General features: G+C 36.1%; 1 protein-coding gene across 2 annotated transcripts in view; it reads right to left on the bottom strand.

The window, feature by feature from the left end:
* Nucleotides 1-5,932: 5,932 nt before the first annotated feature.
* Nucleotides 5,933-23,163, bottom strand: part of LOC128240797 (uncharacterized) — a 41,353-nt gene continuing 24,122 nt past the window's right edge. For both annotated transcript variants that reach the window (XM_052957672.1, XM_052957670.1), the window contains exons 2-4: nucleotides 17,116-20,251; nucleotides 15,343-15,440; nucleotides 5,933-13,654 (exon numbers count right to left, since the gene is read on the bottom strand). In XM_052957672.1, coding sequence (XP_052813632.1) covers nucleotides 10,529-13,654; nucleotides 15,343-15,440; nucleotides 17,116-20,251 — 6,360 coding nt within the window. In that variant the 3' untranslated portion in view covers nucleotides 5,933-10,528. The remainder of the gene's footprint in view (nucleotides 13,655-15,342; nucleotides 15,441-17,115; nucleotides 20,252-23,163) is intronic.

Here is a 23,163-nt window from a genome sequence, read left to right as displayed (position 1 = left end):
TAAATGTTATCTGAGGCTAAAAATATACTGTTCAAAAAAACGTCCAGTTTCACATGAAGAGTTTATGTGAGGAGCTACAGTGAAAATATATCATAAAAAATATGTAACTAAGAAATTGAAAAGATGATTTCAGTTTCCCCAGCTTTTGAAGTGCCAGTAACACATCATCAATGTTCAGGATATTGCCTGTGCTGGCGCCAATAGGATCGCCAGCCAAATTCACATTTATTATTTAGAAGAGCTTTGTCAACCAAAGACTCATTAAGCAGATTATAAGTATATATCATGTGTTTCCGGTACGGATTGAAAAATCCGACCCGAGGGCACGTGCGTAAGCCGGTAACGAGGCTTGCCGAGTTACCGGCCACGCAGCGTGCCCGAGGGTAGGATTTATTTGATCCGGACCGGAAAAAAACATGATTGATATTTTTCTTGAATATCTAAATTTATCAATTTGTTGATAAAATGACGTTGAAAACTTTTGTACAATTACACCAAAAAGCGCATGCGACGTTGTTTACTGACGTCATAGAGCGCAGTAATTTTGAATAACTAAAAATAGCGTTTTTTACGATTATTTATTTTCAATTTTAATTAAAAGTCTTGCAAACATATATATTTGATTGGGCTTTATTGAAATGGCATAATATATTTTTAATAAACCATGCAATAAATGAAATAAGAAGTGGCGCGTTGTTGCGCGTGACTCATCTTACATGGGTATATAAGATGGGGTTTTCCAGCACTGGTCACATGACCGGAAACACACGTCCGGTATGCAAGAAAACACAAACGCTAAAATTCGAGTGAAAAATATCGAAAACAACCGCCAAATTTCAATTTTAAATTAGCCATTTCATGTCTTTTTTAATAAGCGAGCACTGGCACCGGATTTCCAAACTCAAATATTTTTTTAAACAATCAAAAAAAATCTTTATTATTTTATTATATTATTTTTTTTTAAATATGCACTTTGTACAGTATAATATAGTATATTATACAGTACAAAGTGCATATTTAAAAAAATGTATATATATATATTTTTACATATTCGGTATTATAATTTTTAGTGAGGAATTATAAGATTTTTTTTTATTTAAAAAAAAAAATGTTTGAGTTTGAAAATCCGGTGCCAGTGTAAGCGAGTTATGGCGAATCACATGCATGCGTACTGGCTAATACAAAAGTACTCACGCGCCATTATGCTCTCAGAAAACTGAGAAAGTAACCATATATTTTTGGTCTTCTTAAGTCAGCGCCGGGCTGCGTTCATTCTTGTTCATCAGAGGTTTGATACTGATATATATGATATATACGAGTCTGGGCTGCTTTAATAAAACCGAAAGCTTTCTCAAAATTGGATAGGAACATGTTCGGCACTTTCCGTACTGTCTGATGATTGTAGTCAGGAGAGAAAGTCACTTTCTTTCGCTTTAGTATTCAAGTTCATATTTGAAAAATACTATCAATGCTGTTTTCTGCCATTTTATGTTTCGCCTTTTCGCTACTATGCACAATCTACTATGTAGATACGGGATCGGTGTGTAACGAATGTTTCAGAACGGCGTGCTACATGTGCACCACTGGATATGGAAGAAATGGATATTCAAATTATTCGGTTGCAGGCAAACCGAAATTGGTATCGTCAGATATTCTTTTTGACATGGCATGTTAAAATAATTAATGCACCGGGTTACATAATGGGATGTATGGCGATTTAGAATAGTGCGAACCAAAATACCATTTCATTTAAATGCGCTCAAAAGATTGCAACGTCAATGTGAATTTGAAAGCGAGGTAAAGAATATAAGATAAATATTGGTGAGGAAACTAGGGGAAAAGTTAATTATAAATAATAACATAGAAAATGAAAACGTATAGGCTAAGAGACCCTTACTACAAATAGTCAAAACGACCTTAGCCAATATCGGGTTTCATTTTGTTAACTTTACACCAGCAAAACATCTGCGATATAAAAGCAAAGTTCATATATTCCTATTTTTTTTGGATTCGATTTGTATTGCCTGGGAACAGATTTGTCAAAAAAGTAAAATCATGTTTGTCGCGCCAACAGCCTTTCAGCGCTTTCAGCCCTTTTATTATAAGATACTGATAAGCCAATGAGGTATTTACTAATCTCATAATAACACTGAACAAATAAGTGCATGATGAGTCAATTATAATCCTCGAACCTTAAGAAAAATTCATATCTTAGTCGAGTCAATACAAAAAGTCGCATTCCTTATTGGAATTCAAGCGAAAGTTCTAATTTAAAGTAATTTTAAAATTTTATTTTATTTTTATTTTATTTTATTTTTTATATATCAAATTCTGTACTCTCAAATACTTTAAATTAGGTCTTTGGCGACCCTGAGTTAACGTTGAGAAGTATATTTAAATGAATGGCTCCTATGTCCTATTTATCTTGGGAATGTCCCTATTATCCAAGCGGTTTTGATACAAAGGGACCACTAACGTTCTAACGTAAAAAACGCATTGTTGTACTGCAACGTATTAGTGTTGGTTTCAATCTCACTTCATAATTCTGCAAATGACATGACTTTAATTCAATTTCAATGCAATTGGAGTGTTTTCGCTTTGTTACGATATACATTTGTGTACCTTTTTATTTCATAATGCATTCGATGCCAACCTGGGTGCTTTATGTAAACATGGTCTATACCAAAAATGACGTCTTCATCATGAAATAACGTAATTATATATGTTTGATACAGTCTTGTGTAATTTTGTATTCATATCGGCTCGTATGTCTGGATGTTTCTTTGAAAACACTGGCAAAAAATACGGTTTCACCGACTCGTCGCGGCGGACCCGGCATGCGTTCTTGCGGTTTCTTCAGCTTTAAGCACAGACGGGAGCCAGAACAATTAAAAAATTGGAACCGCGTTGTTAACTTCGTGACTTGTTCCCATCCGGGCATTAAACTGAAAAGCGCATGCCGGGTTCTGCCGCGACTAAAACAAATGTGTAATCAGCTATCGAATCGTATTGATAACTATTCATTTCACATTTAAAATACGTACTGTGTATGTGCCATTCAAACAAAAAAGACAGTTACGTTTGATCTTCTACTTTTTCGCTGCGCTCGCTCCATTTTCTGAAGAGCGTTAAAATGAACTTTAACATATACTTGAAACCTTTCCATATGTGTTGCTTGATATATACATAATAATATTACATGTTAAAATGGGTCCGGGGCGTAATCATGTTTCTTTCTTTTGAAGTCTTTTATTTGTCAATATGTAAACGATCTGGAAGAGTGTCCCTTTTATTAATTATTAGGTTAGTGCCTTATCTTGCTTAACATTAGAAGACAGGAGTAGATGGGACAACAACATGTGTTCCGGTATCGCTGCCGTAATAAACCAAAAGCCTCTGTATCTTTATGTCGCTTGGTGCTTCTGGCATTAACAGAATATAACAGAATCTAATATTATTTCGATATATGCAACAAAGCATCTCGTCAATCAAGTTTTAATACAAGTAAACACAATTTTCATGCATGTGATCATCGTTACAAGGTAGCCAGTATCAGTAAAGATTCAAAAATAGCTAGAGAAATATGGAGAATGTACATGTATAGTAATACTGTGAGTATTAATAGAAAAATAAAAAGCTGTATAAATAGTTAATAAGATATATCACGCCTCCAACATAAATGACGCAACGTCATTGGTCCAGGACTGGTCACACGATTGCCCCATAATTTTCCATATTGGGTCACCAAATGTATATCCTACCAAAATTGCGTCTATTTTCCGATTCCGATGAATATTTTGATGAATAAATGAAACATTTAAACATGTGAACAGGTTTTCGACGTGATATATACGTTACGGAGTTAGTAGGTGACCCGATATGGAATTGTTTAAAAGCTATGGCCAATTAACTGAAATGTTATTGTATAGCCATATAGGTGATCCTGGAGCAAATTTCTTCCAAACATTATAAGGGATTGGTCTGAATTTGCCACACATTCTTATCACATTAGTGTAAGTATTTATGGCTGCGATAAGAACATTGGAGGTGATAGCCCTGGTTTTCCGACTTGTTTAGTCATTGACAGGCTATGTATGTATATACATGTAGTCGAAGTAATTGAAGTTATATAATAAGTTTACATGTTTGTTCTGTTGTAGACATTATTTCCGTCAGGGTGATTCGTGTGCTTATGTTGCGCATAAGCCGTTTAGTAACGTTTTTCAAGACTTCACCAGTATATCAACATTTGTTACAGTTCCAGCCGTTAGTTTATGGACCGGTTGTACAACTTTGCCAACGTATTTCAATATAGTATTTGTTTATATTCAGCACAATCTCATTAAAATCAGATCCCCAATACACGCTTCACGACGTTACGCTATGTGGATCTGAGGACTTCGCGTAAGGGGACGCCATGATAATAAACGCGTGCCGAAACCTGATACGTTACGAACGTTATCATTGGTCATAATTTAGTGCACCTGCTTATGAATGTGCAAGTTATAAAGGTTAACTTGAGGTGACCTCTAACGTTATGTCCTCATATCGTACATAACGTAATGAAAAGAAGTGAACGTCACGATATGATTTTAATGAGATTGTATTCAGCATGACCTTTTGGCCTACTTTCTTCTTTTGAACTGGAGTTTCGACATGAAAACAATGTGATCTGCTTGCAAACAGATTTTACCTATAAATGACAAAAATGAATATTATAAGACACGGATATAAAATGTTATAATTCTTGAAATATTTTGATGTTTACAACATTATCGTATTGACAATGACCTGTATAAAAAGGGTCTCACGTATTAGGAATCAGCTACGATTTAAGTGTGGATTTTTAGCCCGAGCTGCAAGATGGCAGTGAAAAGAAAAGTATTTTGGAACCTGTTTTCGCCTTTTAAGTACTATAAATTATACATTTCCAAAGAATCATGAAGCGCATTCGGCTCTACAATATCCATGTTTCTATTCTTTTTTCAAGCTATTAGAGAACGGAATATATACGTTATTGAAAGAAACCCTTCGACAAATGCAATATTTTCATGTTTGGGGAGCGAAATTTAGATGCTTAAAAGGTCGTTTAAGCTCCCTAAAACATATTTAACCGCAATGGCTTCTCCTTTAACCTTATTCAAAGGTATTTTAATATTCTGTCGCTTTATTTGCTGTACAATAGCCTTCATAGTAAAAGAGTGGCAAATCATTAGGACTTAAAACTAAGATGCATGTACCAAAAGCTGGAACCTTTCAGCAAATGTTGATATTTGCTCAAAATAATATCGTCATTGAAGGCCACAATTTTCATTAGCATTATTGGTCACTTAATAACGGCTTTGTAGTTGCGTGATTTTTAGATTGACATTATCACGTGGTGTTATCAATTATCACGTGGTGTTATCAATTATCACGTGGTGTTATCAATGTATTGTTAAGAGGTCAAAATATCCACAATTAGTTAATTCTTGGTGGTCTTGTGGTTTAGGCGTTCGTTTCTAGTACGTTCTTCACTTTACCACATGGGTTCGCACCCCACTAAAACCAAAAATACTTTTTTATTAATTATAACTGTACTTTTTTGCAATTTCGAAATCACAGAGTAAAATATTGACAAAATAAGTGTTTTCAGGTGCATAACCGGTAAACATGAGCGAGTACCTTTAATTTGGCTATCACTAATATTCCATAAGATCCCTGTGTTTTGTTCTTCTGACTGGCCTCAAGTTGGCTGACTTGCGGCCATTTGGATTTGCCTTTATTTTTTATCTTTTTTTATTATTCCCTACAACACCAAACCAAACTCTTATTACAAACAATTCTGAGCACATTAATTAAATGAAAACAATATCTAGGGCATACGAAGTGAGAGAGATAAACTAAACAACACAGTGTTTCCATAAAACCTTTTCTTTATTGGCAGATTTAATATTCAATATAATGCATAATTAAAGATTACATATTGTTTAAACACTATGCTATTTTGCTACTGTATTATGTACAATCATTCTATATACAAAAAAAGATTATTTAAGACAATAATTAAAATACATACAACTAACAAAATCAGCTGATGGGCTTAGTACAAGGTACATTACTCATGTAGGCACAATAATTTCCATGATTATCATAATTACTTCCCTTACATGTCACAACCTGAAAATGAGGAAAAATCACAACCAAAATAGAAAAAAAGGTCAGAGGGATTACAAATATTGATATTCTGCACATATTCTTTGATATAAATTTTCATCGTTTTAACTTGCAATAAATGTAGTTTGAATGTGTTCAATTTTAATTATGCAGAATGTTTTGATTTTAAACATCTTTTTAACAAATTACAACAAATAAAAAAAGTTTAAACATAAGCCTAACATTTCTTAATAAATAACATTTTCAACAATTGAATGCATGTAAATGTAAACACTTTTGATTTTATCATCTGCAAGACCAATTGTTTAAAACTGAGTTTTGAGTTTGGTCCAAGTTATCCAAAATGCTTATTGATTGGTCAATATTTATCTAATAATAACTTTTAACCAATCAAATTGCTTAAATAGTAAAACTAGCCAAAAGAATTAACCTGTGGATAACTTATCCCTTTTTATTCAATTGGTTGCAATAATTTATAATAAATAAGATACAATAATAATAAGTTATTGCATAAAGTGCTAGTAAATGCTTTTTATCCCTTTTCCTCCATGCAAAACGTGTACTGAAGGTAACTTTCAAAAATTGAAACGATTATCTTTATATCATAATATGCAATACAGAAGACAATATCTTTCATAGGTTTCCAGCAAAACTTATAACACATTTGCTTTGTTTTCATCTATGCATTAACGCCAATATCTGAACGTGAACATGTAGGCGGAGCTAAACAGTGCTATAACTATCGTGCGGAAAAATTACACTGCTTATTCACTTCTATACAAATTATTGAATGTAATCTTATAACATCTCTGAACAAAACAGTTAGTTATGATTTGAATTATATATATGGGTGAAGTTACTATTAATTATGAGTATTTTTCTGAACACTGAAATATATAATAAACAAGATAAATATACAAGCAGTTTATGATGTATAATACAAGAAATAAAACTATATATATATATATATATAAATGATTAATATTATGAATTGGAGCTATATATTCATAATATTTAAATATCAGTTTAGTATACAATAAACAAACAATACAAAACAGTTCAAAATGTTATTGCACTGTTATTTATCAATTAAAATTCATGAAAAACAGCCAGGTATTTAACAACTGACTACTTCAACACAGTAAATCATATTGGCACAAAATGCTAGCAATATTTGGCACACACTCAAGGCACTATCTGTAGTTTCTGATGTTTTTCTGATACACCGAAAGCATCAGTATTAAAACAAATACTACGAAAACGTCCCTAACACAGACTTAATATAAGACCGATGACGCACGTTCAAGAAACATAACAATTAAATAAAACTATTAAAAGAAAAATCAATTTCATCTTCCTAATAAATACATCAGCACACCAATATTTATTAAATCTACATTGATACATGGCATGTAATATAACAGGTTACGAGGTACTAAAAACTTGATCCATCGTTTTTTTTTACAAAAATCAAAATGGTTAATTTTACAGTAAGTGCATGTTATTTGTATTTGCCACTCATAATAATACAAAAATAAATCAATTAAAACTTAATTGACATCAGTTTATTAATATGTGCAGTCTTTAAACACAAAATGAAGAACTTAACATGCACTTATTTCTAAAACTTATAGAACCCTTTTCTATTAAGGATATTAGAAACAACTTATAGATAATGTTTATGATTGCCATCACACGAACTATTCACAGAACAAGGATGATATACGAACATTGCAAGAAGTGATCGGAAGTGCATAATATTTGTGGAAATAACGACAAAGAAGACGAATTTTATTCTGTTCTTAGTTGTCAAACATATAGAAAATTACGTGAAAAATATATGCCTTTGTTTTATCGAAAGACTGAATGTGGTCAAATTTGTAAACATGCTCAATACTTAACGAAAAAACACTTTCTTCACAAAAAAGTAAATTATTTGATTAAAGTGACAAGTTATTCAAAGTCAATACATTATTTAACACATAATTTTACTTTCATAACAAACATGAATTTTGAGTGTCGATGATGATCCTTTACTTACTAATTAATGCATTTATGGAAAAAATAAGAATTGATAATAAGATTGTATTGGTGTATTTAATGGCTGAAATTGAAAAAATATTAAATGATTGGTGAGTGCTTAAAGATTTACTGTGATTAAGTATTGTCTCATAGGGTAGAAATACCAAGCTTTCTGCACCTATTTTTCAAATTATACTCGGTATCTTTCATAAGAACCATTGCTTTCGACATTAATTCATCCTTTTTGGTATATTAAAACAATTGTATTAATTGTGGTAAATCTTTTTTGGGAGTAAGAGTGCATCTTTAAAGCAACTAAAGTAAGAAACTCTGCAATCAACATAGCCGTGTGATAAAATACATTATGTATTATACACTCTCATGTCAAAATTCACTTAATTGGCATTCAATGTTTGTATTGTTATTTATTTTATTATATAATTATATAATACAATTTACATACATGAATGTATGCAAATATTGTGCAATTAATAATAAGCTATACATGCTTATGTCAGAATAAACTTTATGTTATGTTATGATAATTTCAATTTACGACTTAAATAGACTGCAATTTTTATTGAAACACCCCAAGGCGTTTTCTGCATAACTGGATCTACAATTTGATTCAGGTGTTTCTGTATACTTGGTTCATGTGAAAAATGTAGAAGATGTTCCTGATTTCATCGATAGCATCAGAGAGATAGGCTGTGATTAATCTGTTAGGAAGAAAGAGCATTTCAGCTCTCAGATAGCGCTATCGATATCAGTTTTGGATACAAGACTGTATTATCTTTCTGGCTTTGTAGATGTGCTTACTGCAGTATTGCAGGCAGTTCACAAAGTTATGTCTAGTACATAGAATCTGGCATTTAACTGTGAGAAATCATTTAAAACTTTAAATTTACAAGTTTAGTTTAGTACACGCTATAACAGTTAGATGACCTGAAGTTAATTCTTAATGAATAAGAATGGGTGGAGTGAGCGTAGCGAACAAGCCCTTCTTAATTGTTAAGAAATTAATTCAAGTCATCTAACCGACTTAGAATACAACCTTATTTGCTGACACATTGTCAACGTATAATCTGACGCAGGGAGTGTGTATCGGATGAGTGGCAGTAGGCGGACCTTAAGACACCCATGAAAGGTGAAATCCTTAATGATTAGGTCTGGTATTAATGATTGCCTATCTCAAATTTCATTCGCTGAAAATGAAGGTTGTATTCTAATTTCATTTAGCTAAATCTATGTAAGATGACAGCTTACAGAATCAAGCTCAATAATGATGACCATTTTGAGAGGCACACGGACGCTACCACGGGAACGAACCCACGACCTCAAGTTTTACACAAAATAAAGACTTAAAATGTTCAATGAGCTCACGTAAAATGTGTTGGAAATTATAGGTCTAATGAGTAATTGTATAAACCAACCTGTCACATTTATTTAGAAAATGAGAGATTAAAAGAATTCAGATTGAAATTAATTCTGAAGATGTTTTTATGAAAAATTACAAGAAAATACACTCTCCCAGTCTCACTCATCAAATGAAATAAGTTGTATAAGTTGATGGTGTTTGGTAAAATAGCATGTTATTTTTATGTCTGTTATTTTCTCCACAGTGAAATATCAGTTGGTATTTTCACTGCATTTAAAGATTTTTGGTTATGTTTTACAGAAGAAACATAGCTTTCACTATGCCAGGTTGATAATCCTTGAAAAAAGTCATCAAAAAGGCACTATGATGTTAATACACATGATTTTCCAATTTATGACAATTAAATTGACATTTTTGATAATTTTAGCATAAATGAAACAGAAAATTTGTTGAATTGCATTGTAATTTATTTCATTCGTGATCACAGAAAAATGATATTTTCTGAAATCACTATTTGAATCTATTTGTTTGTTTTTAAACTAATAATAAGTCAAACTAATAAAATATAGTCAAACTTAGTATTTGAAATGTGCGATGCATGGTCTTATTTGTAAAATTGAATCTTAAGCAATTTTAGATATAATAATCATGAAATTTTCAGTATTGCTTCCAAAAATGCCAATTAATTGACACATCTAATAGAAAACAAAGCAAATGTTTATCTGGAGACCCGAAATCGGTGAATGGGACTCAAACGAAAAAAAAGCATTAAATGCGAAGCTAAATATAGTTTTATCAGTTATAGATGAAAAAAATGCACAATAGTCATAGAACAACTAGATAAAATTAAAAACATAACAAATACATAATAACTACGGTAGTACATTGAACTCATACATTGGTACATCGATACTAAATAGAGCAGCACATTATACACTATTGCAAGAAAATTAAGTGTCGAAAGAATATAAACTAGGAGTATTTTGTCTTTAATTCAAGGGCCAGTTTAAGCCCCGATCCAGAGGAAGGTTTCTTTCCAGTGGAGTGACCGTCCAAGCTAATAAGGTCAGACTCAGAGTGGTAAATCTTCTGTAGAATCAAGTCCGTCATCATCGAGTCCTCGGATGCACACTTACGTAAACCACAGGTACGTAATTTCTCTAGTCTCTGAGGACTGTGTTCAAACAATAAGACAAGTTCATGGAAGCTTTTTGGCCTTTCTTGGTCAAAGTCCTGTACAGCCCCAACGGAGCATGTGCGACGGCGAGTAACTACTTCTGACATCTCAAAATTGACACCCCCAGTTGCTCCAAACCTTGTCTCTTGGCTTGTAGTTCTGTCTTCATTATCTGAAGCTGTGATGGTAAAGTCTCGATCCACAGTGAAAGGTTGGCGTTTAGTTTCAGTTTTTTTAGGGCTAGGTAAATCCCCCTGCCCGGGATACTGCCAGACAGGGTATACAGGGGGCTTCCTCAATGGAGTGTTTCCAAGTTTGTCTGCGTCACCTGTAGCTGCTTCTGCAGTTTCGCTTGTACTCCTTTCAAGTTTTGTTACTTCGGTCGATTGTTTTTCTCCTTGTTTCCGCTCCTTGTAATACTTTTCATTGAAACAGTCCAGTAAAGACACAATATCAGGGGCACTTAGAGAATGTCTGAATTTAGAGTCTTTTTTTCTTCGACCTGTATCATCTTCACTAGAGTCAGCCAAGTCTGACACCTTGGTTCCAGAAAGTTTACGTAACAAGCCTCTCCCTGCTCTAACATCAGGGGAACTGTCACTGTCAAAATCCTGCAATGAGCTTTTCCTTATCTGTTCAAACTTTTCTTTCATCTCTGTTACTGATGGGGCTGGTTCTGTCTGTGTTTCCACTGTTTGAGTTTCAACTGATCTTGTAATTGCAGGCATTGACTTTCTATGCTCAATGTTTCCCCTTTTTCTGAATCGACCCCCACGTCCTTGACCCTTGACCTTTGCATTATTCAATTCCAGCTGCAATGTAACAGTGTTTTTACTGACATCCTCTTGGTTATCACTACCAGAAGGAGTTTCCATTGCTACTGTGGATGTTACCTGAGGCTTGAATTCAGTTGCCAAGGAAACAAATGGTTTTGGCCCTGCTGGGGATCTCAAATTTGGTGTTGTGGACTTTGCTGTGGTCACTGCCCTAGACTGTATTTGAATATCCAGATTTCTGGAAGGTGAAGTAACAGTAGCATTTTTCATGTTTTGATTATAGGCTTGATTGTTAACTTTTTCTAGGTTCAAAAACAATCCACTTGTCTGCGCAGGTTTTCTTGCAGCTTGGTTTTCTCCAATACCAACATTTCCCATTGCAACATTTCCCATTGCAACATTTTCCAGCTCCCTGATTGCCTTATTATAGCTGTCCTGCATGTTGCGCTGTGAAGAGCTCTCAAACTTCAGCTGCTGTCGTGGAGGTTCCTGACGAATCTCATCTGGAGGTCTCTGGCCTGAGAATTGTGACAATCCTGCACCACTGGACATGCCAGAACCAAGGTACACTGATTGGTCAGTCTGCCTGACCCTTCCTGAACCTTTGGCCACTGACCGGCACTGCTTTGTGACCTCATCTAACAGAACTTGAAATGACTTTGTGATGTCCTCAAATTCATTCTGTGTCTGCCTTTCCACCTCCTCTATTTGTGACCTCCGCATAACATTTTTATCACCTTGATGATTAATTTGATTAACATGAGCGTTAGTAGCACTACTGATTGGTATTTCCTTCATTGATTGAACCTTAATTGCAGGTTCTTTTTCAGATCTTGGTTTAAATCTAGCAGTTTCCTCCCTGCGAGAAGCTCTGTCCATCAGAGACTTATCATCCAGATCTAAACTTTCATACATTCTTTCCAACTCACTTAAAGCATCCTCTAGTTTCCTTTTTCTCAGTTTCTCTGCCTCAGAGTCTGGTTTTGATTTTACACTGAAATACTTTTGCTCTGCCATTGGGGCAAACTTCCTCAACGCTAAAAGAATGCTGTCTAAACTGTTTTCATCTGCTGACACAATTCTAGTTTTAATTTGGCTTAGTTTATTTTCAACTTCTTGTGCTAAATTTCTTAATTCATCAACAGACTTATCAAGTTCATGTACAGCAGGTTTTGACTGGACACTTGTACTCCTTGTTGACATTACAGGTTCACAGTGAATTTGTTTTGAATACTGATTGGCTATTGCATCATTGTAAGCCTTACTCCTATTGGCTAAACTATGCTCATCTGAAGAATCATGAACCAATCCTGTGCCTTTTAACTTTTCAGACAACAGGTCTGGATCTAGGTGATAATTTCCATTTATAATATAAGGAAATTGGGTAAAGTCAGGGTCAATATAAGGCACATCCGCAGCATTTTGAGCCGACTGGGTGGGAACCTCAGGCTGTGTGGTGGGCTGCCAGGCTGGGTGAGTGTTATCATAACCAGGTGTGGTAGACGAGGGTGTTTTCTGTCTGGGGGGAGGTGCTGGGGGTGTGGCCTTCTGAGACTCCTTAGAGAACACAAATGCCTTAGATGATTTAGTCAATGGAGACTGTAAAGACGGGTTAGCTGAGGAGTTTGTTTCAGGAGTGTCAATGTTTTTCATCAATTTTGGACTCAAAGGTTTCTTCTCTAATGAGGCTCTTATATCTTCAAGCACTTCATCTAACGCACTTGTGCTGGACTTTTTCCCAGCAGCAGAGTTAAGCTTCAATGGCTGAATGGCAGGTGGTTTGAATGTGTACTTGTTTGTAGATGTTACTGGTGGGTATGATGAATCTGACAATTTTCTAGGTTTATCCAACACTGTGGGAACTTGTGACAATGTTGTATTATAACTTGTTGTCATCACATTGTTTGCATGTGACAGTCCATTATTTCCCCCAATCACATTATCCCCCTGTTTCCAAGTGTGACCTTGACCATCAGGCCTCGGTAATGACCTTGACCTTGCCCTCTCGGCTGCCGTTCCCGTGGCAATACGCAGGAGTTCATCAATCTCGTCAAAGTTGACCTCGCGTTGACCTTCCTCGGGACGCTCAAATGTCCCCAGGCCCTCAATCTCCTTCCACACTGGGTCCTCAGAGAAGGGGATTGTCTGAAAATACACATACAAACTGGTATAAAATTGTACAGTGATAAAGGTAACATTTAATAAAAGGTGAATAATAATAGCTGATCTTAAATAATTCTGAAAAATGTCTCTTATACCAAAGGTTATTTCTGAGTAACATCAAAATATATTTCATCCAGTTAGCACCAAACACTGAGCCAGTTTCCATTGTTCATGTATATAATGCACCAGTCAATTGTAACAACGCCCCCCCCCCCCGGTCCGGGGAATGGCGGGACTTTGACTTTCAGTCCAGCCAATCCCAGCTAAAATCCCCACCCTGCGGGAATGAACAGATGGTAAAATCCCTGCCAAATGCCCCCAAACCCCAGGGACCCTTGGTAAGGCCCATTCCCCACTATATTTAAAGCGAAGACAAAACCACCGCATTCATCCGGCACTGCGGGGCCACCTGAAAGGTAAAAACACGGCCCATTTCCTGGCGGGGGGGCCGTGGTTACAATTGACTGGTGTATAAATGATACTTGTTTGTTTCAGTGTAAGAATGCAATATACTTCACTGAGTGTGCACCATAAGCTAAACCTTAAACGGATGTAAAACAAAGTTTATTTGTAGCTTTTCAGCTAAGAATGCCAAATTCTATGCTGATATAATGTCAAATGATGTTTTTAAAATTAAGTCCCTGCCCTTTGAGAAATGACATTCAATTTGAAAGTGAGAGCAGGCAAATATTTCTCAACAGTGAAAAGTAGTGAACTGATTTTGTATGTAACAGTTAAATTCCATTTTTATTTCACGGATATTTTTCTATAAACCACTAGAAATCACATAATATTAATATGTAAATTTTGAAAACCTTGAAAGCAGTTTATTTGAAACTAATGAAACAAGTCCTTAAATCAGTCTTTGTGAACTTTATCTCCAAATGTTTAACCTTGACCTACTAAAGTAGCCTAAACATCTCCTTAGTATGTCATTTCACTTAAAGAGGATGAATGCCCACATTACAAGTGGGTTTTCTCCGGGTCTCCAATTTCCCCCACAGCACAAAACCACACTCTCGCGTAAAATCGTGCCAACCAGAGTGATTAATATAATGTTGTAATAACTTGTTTCACAATCGTTGTAAAATAAATATGTTTAAACTAATGCCCACATACACCCAATCGAGTCCCGAATACATTCTACCTGCTATTTTATTCAGGGAGTCTTAAATACTGTCTTATACACCCCAAGAGTCCTGAATACTGCCTTATTTCCCAAAGCTTTTTCAAAAGATGAATACACGATGAAATAAAGGTTTAATACTGTTGTAACATTGACAAACGAAATACAAGTAAAGTTTATGTATTATTAATGCTTGCATATATCTACAAAATGTCTTTAAAGGCACTGTTGAATTAGATACTTTATATGGTTTATGGAGCCTAGTGGCTTATCACACAAAAACCTTTATGTTTTTGTTATGGGAGGGTGCAGCTGGGTTTGTCCCCCTCCTAGGGCATGGGGTTTGGGTTCTCCCCTGATGAACCATTTGCAAAAATAGACACTATGAAGTGAGTTTTAACAGGCAGTGACTTAAGGATAGGTCAATCCCTTAAGATTTAGTACTGTTTTGGTATGGAGAAGAACATTCAATGAATGGAGTGAATTTTTGCACAAGGCTGGTGTCAAGAACACTAAAAATCGCCAAATAATGCCCCAGTCTTACCTGTAAAGTCCTGGCCTTGACCCGCTCAATGCTGACCAGCCCCTTTCGACTCTCCATGTTTGGTGACCACACGTCCGGAGCAGGCTTGGGGGCATCACCTGGGGAATAGTCAAACATGTGGTGAGAATGGACAGAAATGGAGCAATTATGGATACATTATGAAACATTATTTTTTAGGACATGACATTCCTTGATTAGAGTGTAATACAAACATTCAGTGTTTAGCTATATTACAATTAAACTTGACTTTGATGTCAGTTCTACTGTCAAATAAAGTGTTAAACTTTCTTCCTAAAAATGAATACAGATAACAGCTAATTATATTCATGTGATGGAAAGAGTCTTACACGAGTATTTTTTGTTTCCATACAAAATGTTATGAAATTCTTTGTTTCATTTTCTTCTATTTGACAAAACATTTTGGACAGGGATGTATCAAGTTTATTATGTTATATCCTGAATTATTTCCAATATACAGTCACTGTTTATGCATGATGACACCAACAGCGCCAAAAATGATGACACCAACAGTGCCGGTAATGATGACACCAACAGTGCCGGTAATGATGACACCAACAGTGCCGGTAATGATGACACCAACAGCGCCAAAAATGATGACACCAACAGTGCCGGTAATGATGACACCAACAGTGCCGGTAATGATGACACCAACAGTGCCGGCAATGATGACACCAACAGTGACAGCAATGATGACACCAACAACCAACAGTGCCGGTAATGATGACACCAACAGTGCCGGTAATGATGACACCAACAGTGCCAGCAATGATGACACCAACAGTGACAGCAATGATGACACCAACAGTGCCGGTAATGATGACACCAACAGTGCCGGTAATGATGACACCAACAGTGCCGGTAATGATGACACCAACAGTGCCGGTAATGATGACACCAACAGTGCCGGTAATGATGACACCAACAGTGCCGGTAATGATGACACCAACAGTGCCGGTAATGATGACACCAACAGTGCCGGTAATGATGACACCAACAGTGCCGGCAATGATGACACCAACAGTGCCGGTAATGATGACACCAACAACCAACAGTGCCGGTAATGATGACACCAACAGTGCCGGTAATGATGACACCAACAACCAACAGTGCCGGTAATGATGACACCAACAGTGCCGGTAATGATGACACCAACAGTGCCGGTAATGATGACACCACCAACCAACAGTGCCGGTAATGATGACACCAACAGTGCCGGTAATGATGACACCAACAGTGCCGGCAATGATGACACCAACAGTGACAGCAATGATGACACCAACAACCAACAGTGCCGGTAATGATGACACCAACAACCAACAGTGCCGGCAATGATGACACCAACAACCAACAGTGACAGCAATGATGACACCAACAACCAACAGTGACAGCAATGATGACACCAACAACCAACAGCGCCGGCAATGATGACACCAACAGTGCTGGCAATGATGACACCAACAGTGCCGGCAATGATGACACCAACAGCACCAGCATTACATTTAAGTTTTTGTTTTGAATGGAAGAAAATAGGTTTGTATATATTCTTATTATTTATCTACACTTTTTTTAAATAATGATGATTTAAAACCATATTGAAAATAAACAACTCATAATTTTGAATTTTGTTTTTGCCAAACAATTTCTGATTAAGGAATGATTACAATTTTTGTTAAGTACATGTATAATTGTATAAGAATCTTATTTTATTATCTGGCATGTATGATGATTTACAACCAACTATATCGATCATACCTGAGGTACTCATCTGAGGGGAGGTCACTGGTCGCTTGTTTCCCATGGTTACCGGTCTTGAGGTGACCTTAGACTTGGCTTCCACAGGGACACTTCGGTAGATAGGCAACTTTTTCTCTGACTTCAGGGTAATTGCGGTTGGGGCAACAGGGGCAGTTGACATGGCAACAGGAAAACTTGTTGCCATGGAGACAGGAGCACCCTGTGTCGCCATGATGCCAGGAGAGACAGGGGGAGGAGTGTAGTGGGGGGACTGGTCAGAGAGTTTCCGCCGGATGGTGATGGGGGAGCGGGAGGGAGGTGTGGCTGGTTTGATGTTCAAGGTCACAGTCGAGGTGCCAGGTTTCTGTGATGGTCTGCTCTGTGGTACTGGAGAAGTTTCCCTTCTTGTTCCTGGTTCACTAACATCTGAGTCAAACCTCTTACGGATGTCTCTAACATTATCCGACACCAGCTCTTTCAGTTCACTGATTTCATCCTCATACCTGGAAGTCCGCCAACTTTTCCTGATTCCAGAATCAGAGTCGACAACCATTGGGGGCCACGACTGTTGCATGCTGGTGCCCACCTCAGACTCACTCAATGTCATATTGGTCATGCTTTGTGCATGGCTGCTAGGAGCTTCATTGCTCTTCTTTTTACGATTCTCAACATTCACCTTACGCATTTCAGCAGATCGGACAGGTACCGGTTCTTGAACAACACGAAATATCCTGTGAAGGTTAGTCTCTGATGAAACAACCTTGGGTTCGAAGTAAGTCACTGGGCTTTCTCTAGCATCAGAAATAGAGGACGTTGACTTGGTTAGATTCACTGACAATCTGCCTACCCCGGAGTTGCTAGTAGGGCTCATAAGTTGACGAAGTTCGCGCCGTATTTCAACAGGAGTATCCGGCACACTGTCTTTTTGATTACTATCACTAAAGGACTCATATTCCTTTATAGTATTTAACACAGCTTTTCTCTCTTCAATTTCTCTGGGGGTCAACTTTTTCTCCCACTTTTTAATCCTCTCCGACACAACAATATCATATTCTACATCCGAAAACATTCCGCTAGCCATTTCTGCTGTCATATTACCAAGGTCACCATCACTAGCACTCATTTCCTGTCCACTGACTGGCCCCTGTACATAAGTCACATTCCCAGTATGTTGATTCATAACAGGGTAAGGGACATAACTCTTTTCCGCCGAGTACATGCCAGGCATATATTCCACATTTCGATTATTAAGCTGTGTATCCGATTTAGACATATCCTCTGTAACATCAACATGTTTTCTCTGCATATGTGGACTATATGTTGCTGACCCAGACAATGGTACATGTTTATATTCTCCATGTACCTGACCGCTGCTTGGCTTATATCCAGGTCTTCCGAATGAAGGCTGTGGCACATTGTACACACTATTCTTATTCTGTGTGGCCCTCGCCTTATTTTCTGTATATCCTCTCGGATCTTGTAACCTTGACCTAAAATTTGCAGCCACATTCTGACCAGACCGTGTATCATCATGTTTGACATATTGCACAGGAACTGGCTTATCCTTTTGAACATTTGCAAAGTTTCCAGATTGTCTCTTCAGCTTGCCGCTCTCTATTTCACTCTCTAAATACTGAATGTTAGACTCTATCAAGTCATCCAGGGAATCAGTAGAGCTATCAGGTGACCTTGGAATTATCTCAATTTTCTCCACAGCTTTTTTTAGGGGTGCTGGCTTATTGGATTTAACTTCATTAAAACTCCTTAATTTTGAACTGGGCGATTCACTTGGCATTTTGGCAAAAGTCTGTTGAACACTACCACTTTGCAACTGTGTCTGATTTCTCAGAAAATTTGTAGGCATTGATACATTTTGTCTCTGATTAGACCCAGTGAAAGATGTTTGATTAGATAAGTTTCCATGGTAACCAGTAACAGGTGCTTTATTAACAGGAAGTCGATTTTCAGGCAAGTACTCTGGAAGGATGTTGGGTAATTTATTGTGTCGTACGCCTTGTTGTTTGGCATAGTCCTGATAAAATCCCCCGTTCATGTTATCAATATTGTAGTTCTCATCGTACTTACTAAGTCTATTTTCATCATACTGGCTGACTCTTTCTTGTTTAAGGTTATCAGATTGATTAAATCCATTTTCATGGAAATTCTGAGAGGTTTTGTTCTTTTGATTTGGCACAATTTCAATGTTTTCTCTCAGTACAGGCTCTTGTTGCATGTTTGAGCCCAGCATGGCTCTTTGTCTGAGTCTCGAAATCCTCAACTGTGGTGAACACTCTTCGTCGCTTGTGACCGTCATTTCAATGCGCTTTTTTCTATTTTCTTCCATCCTCTGATATTTTGAGGTCTTCTGAGCAGGTTCTGCTTTGCCCGGGTAGATAAACAAGTCCTTACTGTGGGGATGTTGAAATATGTTGGGTGCCCGGTCAGTTTTGTTACCATTGTGTTCCACATTATGGACTGACCTTCGTTTGTCTGTTTTGGAACCCTTCTCACTTTTTCTACTTTTTCTCACCATTAGAGGATTTTTAGTCCACTGCTGCTGTTCTAAGTCTGAATCCTGGGAGTCACTGCCCGATTTAGCTCCCCTCACATCCTCATCGCCAGACAAATGACTGGTGAACATAGAATAACGTTCATTTGCAGGCTTCTTGTACTGTTGTTTATTAGGTGTAGAGGTTTCATGCATGGAGCTCCGTGCCTTTCTTCTACCATGTGGTCCCTCGCTGCGTGACCTCCGCTTAGCCCCATCAATGCTCCCACCAGAGCCCGTCTTGCCCTGCCGCTGTAGTCTGCGCTCTGCCATATTAGAGAGGCGGGGCCTGGGATGTAATGGTGGAGGAGTGTCCTCAGATACTTGGTCCTGACTGACTGATGATTTTAAATATGGCTCTATGTTGCCCTGTGATTGGCTGGTTTGATCACATGACAAGTTCTGAAGTGAGGCTGGTAGGGGAGGAACAGGGGGAGGTGAAACATCAGGAGCCTGGGTTCTTCCAGGGTTTATGGTCACTGTAGACGTTGATGGGGTCACGGAATATCCCTCAGTCCCATTGGCAAACCCATACGAAGTGCTGGCAGGGGGTTTGTAAGAGTGACTCCCCTTGTGGCTGAGACTTCTCAGCTTCTCATCAGCTGTCTAAAAATAGACAAACAGACATCAGATTGTGTGGTAAACACAGGTACAGTGCAGATTAATTGTGCAGGAAGAGCAGACAGGAGAGCATGCTCCCTCTGGTGATAAAATGTTATGTCTGTAACCCAAAACTTCAAGGTACATTTGCTGTTCAGACTGGAAGTTTGTGAGCATTTTTTATCTATAATGAACACATGCCAGGCTAACATCATGCACATAAATCAGAGGTAATCACTGCACATACAGCAAAAATACATTCATTCATTGTTCAACATGATTTATACAGTGAACCAGTTTCCATCCAGAAACACAGTAATATACAAATTATGCAGTTATTTTACGTCCATTAAAGGCACACAATAAAGGCTGGTTTATTCGAAAGCATTGACTTACTCCAGCCTTAACCCAAACAACCATATGATTAAGGAACAAATAAAAAATATTTACCTTTATAAAAAAAAAATATAATTAATAGCTACATGTATATAGTAACATCAATTCTCCAGTTAAAAAAGCCCCAAATTATCGCCAATATTTTTTATAAGGACCCATAGATTTTATGTTGGCATTTTTTTCAACTTGTAAAATGGCGTTATTTTACATATTTTTATATGATCACACACTAAAACAACAATTTACAAAAACTAATTTTGACAGAATTTAAAATAATAATCTTTTTTGGCCAAAAAGAAACATTTACTGTTACAATTTTAAACATTTTTTAACAATTGATTTCTGGTTTGAAATTTTGAATAATGTTGTATCATTTAAACATTAGAATATTCTTCACATTTCACATGAAATAATATTTTCAATGTTAGAGTCTGACCCTAAACTATCTAAACAACCCCTTTGACACACATTAAATTTAAACATGAATTACCTCATTAATTCAATCTACTGAAATTAATAAACTTTAAAAAAATCATAAAAAGAGGACATATAATTCATAAAGTATATGTGTATATTTCAGTTTTCATAAAAGAAACAAAATGACCTTACCAAATTTATAATTGTAAGTAAAGATTCTAAATCCTCAATTTGTCTTTCAATGCTTTGAGAATCCATGTTATGACTTAAAAAATATATGTTTTCCAATAATTCCAAAATGTGAATAAAACTTAGGCAAGTCAGATATTTAGGTGACCTGAAAATGGAGCATTTTGACATTAATTAACCATGGTCAGCATAATTCCTAAGGCTATTAAAAGGTCATTTAAAATATCATTGATATTAATAATATTTAATAAGGCTTTTCAAGTGCCTGGATTAAAATACTTTTATAATGTAATTTAGCATAACCATGTAAAAACAAATCCTATTTATATTAAAATATAATGCACTAAAATACTTTTCCACAAATTGACAAAGAAAAATCCTATTTTGATGTTCATTTAATTAAACATTTTAAGTCACTAATTTAACAGCATTAACAAAATAAATTCAAACAATGGCATTTACATATTTTCATTTTTAAAAAAATAATTTTGCTAAATGATTTAATGGCATCAGATCCTGTTTGGGTTTAATTTGATCCAATTTGAAAAATCAAGGGCCATAACTCTGTGCTGGAGTGGAAAATGAAATATACAAACAGACTTAATCGAACTTAGTTAACACCTCACAACATGATCCTAGTGTTTGTCTGTCTTGTGGTGCTATATGCAGGCCATATTAAAAAAGTCAAGGAAATTTGTAAAGGAATTCAAACACTTTTTGCATGTTTCTGAGTAAATAATATCTACCAAGTTATTATTCATTTGTTTAAAAAAATATGTAAAAAACACATTTTTGTACTGCATGCCACTTTGATAACTGATGTCATAACACATATCAATTATATATTAATGTTAATGTCAAATAGATTTTCTAAAAATCACTTTTTTGGCAATAATTCATTTTAATTTTTTTTTTAATTTAATGTTTTGTATATTTATGTAAAGTTTTATTGAAATGGCATAATGTTATTTTCATAAACCATACAGTAAAAGAATTAAGAAGTGATGTGATGTTGCGCTTGACTCATCTGGCATTTGAGCTGTGTCAGATGGATGTTTCCAGCACCACTAAATTTCACCGGAAATGCCTTACACGTGCAAGAAAGGGGTGTCAGACAGAATTTTGCAGCGCTGCCGGAAATGCTGATGCAAGTATGCAATTTCATCAAATGAAGTTGCAGAATCTAGGCGCCTTCAATAGTTTAAAGTATTTCGATTTATTTTGTTCAACTCTCAAATAATAATTTATGATATACAAATAAGTAAATTCAGCACCTATACTCAATAGAAAAATTACAAATTCATAAACTCTGGAACACCATTATTATGAATTGCAGAATGAAAACACATCAAAACAGATATTAAAATTATTAATCTGATGTTAGCTATATAAGTACTAAAAACAGATTTTATTTGCAGCTATTTTAGCTTCTAATCTTAAAGAATGAGGAATTACTGGCAAGAATGTTCTTCTGTATAACCTTTAAAGAGAGAAGAAATGAATAATCAAAATCTACATGTTCTTAAGACTTATAAATATATTAAACCTGAGGGGGTGTGGGACTCTATTCCTAATGAAATAGTTCCCTGCAAGTTTCTGAAATTTTCATGGTGACAGTTTCCAGAATATCATAAATAGTTGAAAGCCATAGACCTTTGAAATTCTGGAGAAGGCACATATCAACCTTGGGTCATGATTTAGAACAGTCTCAAGTCTGTCAGTTCAGTCTCGAGACTCAGAACTGCTGTTCTGAGTCTGAGTCTGAACTGGTGGCTGTTTGTAATCATTGCATATGAGTCTGAACTTGAGGCTGTTTGTTATTAATGCTTCTGAGTCTGAGCTTGAGGCTGTTTCCAATCATTGCTTCTGAGTCTGAACGTGTGGCTGTTTGTAATCATTGCTTCTGAGTCAGAACT

This window comes from Mya arenaria, chromosome 7, assembly GCF_026914265.1.
Source record: "Mya arenaria isolate MELC-2E11 chromosome 7, ASM2691426v1".
NCBI lineage: Eukaryota > Metazoa > Mollusca > Bivalvia > Myida > Myidae > Mya > Mya arenaria.
This window is presented reverse-complemented; position numbering and strand designations above follow the sequence as displayed.